Source organism: Syzygium oleosum, unplaced genomic scaffold, assembly GCF_021117445.2.
Source record: "Syzygium oleosum isolate NSW1041296 unplaced genomic scaffold, Sole_v2.1 Sole_v2.46, whole genome shotgun sequence".
NCBI classification, from domain to species: domain Eukaryota; kingdom Viridiplantae; phylum Streptophyta; class Magnoliopsida; order Myrtales; family Myrtaceae; genus Syzygium; species Syzygium oleosum.
The window spans coordinates 1,634,952-1,641,748 of NW_026607530.1; the positions used below are offsets into that span (position 1 = coordinate 1,634,952).

Consider the following 6,797-nt stretch of genomic DNA (forward strand, 5'->3'; position numbering starts at 1 on the left):
GCGAGGTCGCCGGCACCGGAAGGCCTAGGCGAGGCCGCCACTCCTTCCCGGCGGCTGTGGCGGCGGCCACCGGCGAAGGCTTGGCCATCGCCGCAGCTGCCCGTTCTTTGTTTTTTTGTTTTTTTTTTCTGATGTTAATTGGACGGATTTATAACAAGAGGGCAGATTTGGGACTTAGATAAAAGCTTGTGGTTTTTCTTGAGACAAAAAAAAGTTCAGGATATATTTGGGACAAAGTGTAAAGTTGAGGATTTTTTTTGGAATTGGGCCAATTTTAAATAGGTTTCCGTAGCGGTTCGCGGGAAATAGTTGGGCTCGAAGTGCCCGACAACATGGCTCGACGTGGTTCCTTTTCGTGTGCAAGAGGCAGTCCAATCTTAAATAAAAATATAGCATCTTCTTTTAATAAAGGGCCAGTTCACATTAATTAATCTTTGGGTTTTTATTGCATTTTGTGTCCGGTTCACCCTAGGAAAAACAGTTGGTTCTTTTCGCCCAACGGGTAACGACCTCCACTCGCTCGACCACGAACCGTTAACATTAGGGGAAAATTTCATTTTGGTACTCAAAGTGGGGCCTTTTTTTTTAATTTGATACCCAAAGTGGACATAGTCCCAAATTGATACTCAAAGTGCCCATTCAGTCTCAATTTGGTACCTAAAGTGCCCGTTCAGTCTTAATTTAGTACCTGAGTTCGCCGGCCGGTCAAATGCTCACCGGCCGGCAAGAAATTTACTGTTCCGGCTACCGAAACAGTATTTTTTTTACTTTTTTATTTTTTTTATTTTTTCCTTTTTTCTTTTTTTTCTTTTCCTTTTCCTTTTTTTTCCTTCTTCCCTCCCTGGCCACGCCCATGGCCGGCGGAGGTCGCCGGCGTCGCCCTCGCGGGTGGCGAGGGTCGCCCTCGCTCGGGTCGGGCGAGGGCCACCTCGCCTGGGTCGGCCTCGCCCGACGAAGGCAAGGGCGGCCCTCACCTGGGCTGGCGAGGGTGGCCCTCGCCCGACGCAGGCGAGGGCCGCCCTCGCCCGACGCCGGCGACCTCCGCCGGCCATGGCTATGGCCGGCGGAGGGAAGAAGGAAAAAAAAAGAAAAGGAAAAGGAAAAGAAAAAAAACAGAAAAAGGAAAAAAAATAAAAAAGTAAACAAAATACTGTTTCGGTAGCTGGAACAGTAAATTTCTTGCCGGCCGATGAGCATTTGACCGGCCGACGAACTCAGGTACTAAATTGAGACTGAACGGGCACTTTAGATACCAATTTGAGACTATATCCACTTTGAGTACCAAATTGAGAAAAAGGCTCCATTTTGGGTACCAAAATGAAATTTTTCCTTAACATTAGTGGATAAAAAGAGACCACGTCACGACAAAGATGCGTGCCTACGTGTCAATGTCCGTATCTCTCTCTGTCTCTGAGCTATTGATGGGTGGGGAGTGGGGGCACGTGGAGCGAAAGAGGAAACGTCATGGCCCTGTTTCGATCGCCATGCTCACCACTCCCTCCGACTCTCAGACTTGCACACCTCCTTAACACATCAAGATCCAAGCTTTCCCTTCGTTCCCCAATAGCAATGGCATCTTCCTCTGCCTCTGAGCACAACGATTCTATGCACGCGTCGGTGAAACTTTTCCACGTCCCTGCGCTGAACGCCAACGAAATGGGGCAGATTGCGGAGAAGACAATGGACAGGTACTCCCTCTGTAACGACGCGAAGAGGAAGGGCCGAGGAACGGTGATCGTGTGGTTCCGGAACGACCTGAGGGTGTTGGACAACGAGGTTTTGTTCCGGGCCTGGTGTTCTTCTGAGCTCGTCTTGCCCGTTTATTGCCTTGATCCCCGCCACTTCGCCACCACCCATTACTTTGGCTTCCCCAAAACTGGCGGTAAAAATCGTCGTCTTTTATGTTTCTTCTAATTCCCTTCATTGACTCCGTCATTGATCACCCTCGGCATTTTTACCAAATTGAATATGCATGCTTACTCTTTTGCTATTGTTGCTTCCGTGGAGCAATGCATGCTTACTCTTTTGCTATTGTTGCTTCCGTGGAGCAATAAGTGATGACAAAGTGATTCTGATTGGTAAAAGATCATCATTGTGCTACTTCTGTGTTTGGCAGCTTTAAGAGCACAGTTTCTAATTGAGTGTTTGGAGGACCTGAAAAGGAATTTGGTGAACCGGGGTCTTGACTTGCTTATCCACCGAGGGAAGCCTGAAGAGATTCTTCCATCCATTGCCAAAACATTCGGAGCACATACGGTTAAGTACTTCCCCCACTCATTAGCGTTTATACAGGTACCCGATAAGTTCTGATCCGCCTAAAAAAGAATGACATCATGTTTGTTGTGCTTGCCAGGTTTTTGCCCAGAAAGAAACTTGCAGTGAGGAGCTGGGTGTTGAAAGACGGGTTCGCGAAGGTCTGCAGCTAGATGCATTATCGTCAGTATCTACATCAAACGAGCTCAGCGGCGCAGATCCTTCGATTGATGCCAAACCACAGCACGCCTCTGGCATCAGCTCCAAGAAGGGCCCGCAGCTACATCTTATATGGGGTAGTACTATGTACCACATTGATGACCTTCCGTTTAGTACTGCTCATTTACCTGATGTGTATACTCAATTCCGTAAGGCATGTATCCTCTCTTCAATTCCTACGCTGGAGACTTTAAGAGAAATGCTCGCTAATGAAATCGATAATTGCAGTCTGTCGAATCTAAATGCAGGATCCGAGATTGCATAAAGGTTCCGAAATATCTAGGGCCAGCACCTTCTACTAATGATTGGGGCTGTGTTCCTACGCTCAAGCAGCTTGGGATTTCCGTAGATCAGGCATGTTATCAGTTCAATCTTTCGTGAACTTTGTTGGCATATACATTTTTTTATGTCAACTGTGCATATAGTTTGAATACAGTAATACAGCTTTAGTGATTCAGCTATGCTAAACCCACTTTTCCTTTTTATGCAGGTCCAACTAGGGATGAAGTTTTCCGGGGGTGAAAATGCAGCATTGAGCAGAGTACATGAGTACTTCTGGAAAAAGGTAAGATATTACTTAGATTAGATTACTCTATTGGTCTTACCTTTCTTGATTCTGAGTAGATCTGTCTAAAGAAATGAAATTTTCCGTCATCATTGAAGTAGCTGTCACAACCCAACCAAAAAAAAAAAAAGTAGCTGTCATATATTGAAATGTTGCTTTCTTGCTTCCCATGTAGGATTTGTTAAGTACTTACAAAAAGACTCGGAATGTGATGGTTGGGGCTGATTACTCGACTAAACTTTCTCCATGGCTTGCTTCAGGATGCCTTTCTCCCCGCCTTATATGTGAAGAGGTAGCTAGAATTGTGACTTTCTTCTCTATTGTATGCATAGTAAATTGAAGGATGATTCTGATGAGAGCTATTTATCTTTCGGACTTGTAGGTGAAAAGATATGAAAAGGAAAGGGTGGCAAATGATTCAACATATTGGTCTCTCTCTCTCTCTCTCATGCATCTGTCTGCTTTTTTGCGCAAGCTGCACGGGCACATATACTGATGAGCGTATTGATGCTCAAATGCAATGTGTCCGCCTTTTCACATATTTGGCAAACATAACACCAACTATGTATTGACCTGTCTCTGTTTGATCCATGTTATTCTGTTGAAAACATCCAACTTTTTCCGCCTTAGGCTGGTTAGTCACCATTTTAGCTTCAAAGTTCATCAAATTATGAATCTTTGGCATGGAAGTCTGGCTAGGCACTCAGAAGTTCTGTCTCATGGCAAAAAGCTTTCCACTGAGAAGAGCAAAATTCAACTCTCAAGCATGGTCTTACCTTCCTTTGCTTACCCAATCACTTCCATGCTTTCAGGGTCTTGTTTGAATTGATTTGGAGGGATTATTTCAGGTTTCTTTCAATCAAATATGGGAATTCCATTTTCCATCTGGGTAAGGGCTTCGATGCAGTTAGCACTTGATCTTGTTCATCAATTAACACTGAACATTCCATCAGATGGATATCATACTTTTATCTTTAGGAAATAGGAACTTTTGATAGGACAACCATACAAAGCATAGTCAAATTTGGTATTAAGATGTAATAAGTTGTGTTATGGTTATACAATAAGAGCTAAGACGTGGTCTTTCCAAAACATAATATAACTTAAACGGCGACATTGTGTCATATTGGAAAGAACTGCTTCACTACCTTGTGTTAGTAGTATAGCAGCACATATTTTGTTTCAGTGGATGTGTTTTGTTTACTGTTTCTCTAGAGATATGCTTGTGGAATATTCTATCACCTATTTCGATCTTTTAAGGTGGTCCGAGGAAAGTGAAGAGCAACTGGAGCCAAGACAAGAAGCGGTTTGACTGCTGGAAAGATGGCCGTACAGGGTATAGCATATTTCTGTTATTCTGCTCTCGTCCAATGTAGTCTCACATGGAGAAAATAGAATTTTTAGTGGCATCTGTTAAGCCCTGGGAAATGAATGTCCGTAGTTCATTCAGTTCCAAAAGACTTTGGTTTTGCTGAAGTAGCTTAATCTTCTATTAATTTCTCTGTCCAATCTCTTCAGCAGTCTCAATCCTTATGTAGCTTGTTAACTCCTTAGGTATCCTCTAATAGATGCAAATATGAAGGAACTATCAACCACTGGATTTATGTCAAACAGAGGAAGACAGGTCAGTGTCAGTCATATGTTGCCTGCATGTTTATGTAAAATCTAGTGTACACAGAACTTTCAGAATAAAAATGAATGGAAAGCTTTTCGCCTTCCTATGTGAAATAAATTGCCTTCTCTGGATATCTAGTCTGTAATAAAATTAGTTTTTTACCTCATGGATGTGATGTTTATTCAACAGATTGTATGTTCTTTTCTTGTTCGTGATATGGGTCTTGACTGGCGTATGGGAGCTGAATGGTTTGAGACCTGTCTTCTTGATTATGATCCTTGCTCTAATTATGGAAATTGGACTTATGGTGCAGGTGATACTTATTTTTATGCTTCCAGTTCAGAACATCATTTATGCTTTTTGCATGGTTTCCAACTCTATCATGGGATTACACTAGCATGTTCGTCAGTCTTTCTTCTGAAAGTTCTTTATCTTACATTGCATATAACATTTAGAGGGGAAATGGAAAAGATTTTGATTTCCCATAGCTTAGTGATGATATATGACTTGTACAGCATTTTATGAAGCTAAAGGACGCATAATTTTACTCACGTTTTAGCCTCTGCGATAAAAACCTCCTGGGAGGATATTGCTTGACAAATATATAGTTTACCTCATATTACAGAAATAGGATGAAGACACGGTATTTCTTTTTTTGATTTCAATTATAAACTACCGGTTCCGATCTAACAGAAAAATGTACTGCATATTTCTTAGGACCTTTCTTAAGAGCATTCCGAAAATGAGCAAAGTATGTAGGGAAGACTAATCTTTGATAAATAGAAATATATAGCTGCTCACGATCCACATTCTCTTTTTCGGCTTCAGATCTCATCAATGATCATACTTTGTGCTTGAAATTATCATTTTCCTAGAATTGTACAGGAGGCCTAAAATTGTTACGTACGAGTTAACGAGCCAACCATTGTCAGGAGACTAATTCCTGCACTTTACAATTCTTATAAGCTAGTCTCATGTACAATCACCTTCCACAAGAAAGGTTAGATTGGTGCATTATGAGGGAGGGTAACTTTTTCTTTGAAAATGCTGATGAATTATACACTTGAAATTGATTGACTCAATGAACTTTCTTCCTTTTGTTAATAATTAGTCCGTGTTTAGCTTGTTTTATCATCATCATTCATAGAAAGATTTAAATTTTCTGGTGCACAGGCATAGAACTCCTACTTGTGACATAATACCTCTCTAGATTTGGAGTTAACATTTTATTGAGTGTTTTTTTTTTTCGTGCACAGGAGTTGGAAATGACCCTAGGGAGGATCGTTATTTCAGCATCCCTAAACAAGTAAGTATGCTTTTCTTTCAAATGTTTGCTTTTCTTGAAGGAAGAAATGTGCTTACAGAGAATGTAGATAGTTAGTCTCTCAGTTTTAAGTCCACAAGTTAGTAAGCCTTTGTAACTATTAAACAGTGATATCCGCTTGGCTTAAATGGTGGATGTGATGATTGGAGAGGTTAATTTATTTCTCGCAAGAGGTGGCTCATTGTAGGCTACTTGGAAGCAATCTTGTAAGAGCCCTAGCATTGTTGGGGCACTGTATAAGTAAATGTAGCTTCTTTCACCTGAAGTTATATTCTAAATCTCTGACTCAATAGAACTTCAAATATTACTCAGGCAAAAACTTATGATCCTGAAGGAGAATATGTAGCATTTTGGTTGCCTCAGCTGCATGTGCTTCCAAAAGATAAAAGGCACTTTCCTGGAAGATCATATATTCAGCAGATCGTACCCCTGAAGTTTGGGAATATGCCTAGACAAGATGGCACTCAGATCATTTCGTCTGGCAGACAGAGAAAGTCTAGAAGATAGCTGAAGGAACATTGAAGACAAAAAGAAGAAAGGCAGTAACAAAAGGCTTGTCAAGCTGATTGACATCCTGAAGAACTGCGAAATTGTGGAAGCTGAGTCTGCCATGATCTCTTCTTTATAATGAGGTTTTGTTCTTACTCACAGTGGAAAAACTGCCGGTTTTGTGGATATTCCCCTTGAAATTTATCTTCTTCAGTATTAGAGTTGAATATAGCAGATTAAGTATTGGTCAAATCGAAAATTCCAATGAATTGAAGAGATCACTTCGATTGTGCAGTTAAATGTCTACTTATCATTTTCTGGATAACAGGTGC

The 6,797-nt window shown here is 41.4% G+C and overlaps 1 protein-coding gene across 3 annotated transcripts; it reads left to right on the forward strand.

Annotated features, from left to right (window-relative positions):
* Nucleotides 1-1,425: 1,425 nt before the first annotated feature.
* On the forward strand, nucleotides 1,426-6,790 carry LOC115692704 (cryptochrome DASH, chloroplastic/mitochondrial). Of its 3 annotated transcripts, none has more exons than XM_056306677.1 (13): nucleotides 1,426-1,882; nucleotides 2,117-2,256; nucleotides 2,354-2,626; nucleotides 2,701-2,826; nucleotides 2,963-3,037; nucleotides 3,213-3,329; nucleotides 3,420-3,466; nucleotides 3,850-3,926; nucleotides 4,298-4,373; nucleotides 4,592-4,661; nucleotides 4,842-4,965; nucleotides 5,909-5,958; nucleotides 6,085-6,345. In XM_056306677.1, exons 1-13 carry the CDS (start codon nucleotides 1,465-1,467, stop codon nucleotides 6,085-6,087), a joined length of 1,596 nt encoding a protein of 531 aa, XP_056162652.1. In that variant the 5' UTR covers nucleotides 1,426-1,464; the 3' UTR covers nucleotides 6,088-6,345. The 3 variants fall into 3 exon arrangements, with proteins under 3 accessions (XP_056162652.1, XP_056162651.1, XP_030475510.1); XM_030619650.2 differs by having other exon boundaries at nucleotides 1,427-1,882; nucleotides 6,289-6,790; XM_056306676.1 differs by lacking the exon at nucleotides 6,085-6,345 and having other exon boundaries at nucleotides 4,842-5,052.
* The last annotated feature ends 7 nt before the right edge of the window (nucleotides 6,791-6,797 follow it).

Excerpts from the sequence above, each read along its gene's own strand:
- LOC115692704 (XM_030619650.2), top strand. The coding sequence starts at position 1,465 with ATGGCCCTGTTTCGATCGCCATGCTCACCACTCCCTCCGACTCTCAGA. Across the intron at positions 2,827-2,962 it reads TTGGGATTTCCGTAGATCAG|GTCCAACTAGGGATGAAGTT; the intron begins GCATGTTATCAG and ends CTTTTTATGCAG. Across the intron at positions 4,374-4,591 it reads TGGAAAGATGGCCGTACAGG|GTATCCTCTAATAGATGCAA; the intron begins GTATAGCATATT and ends TTAACTCCTTAG.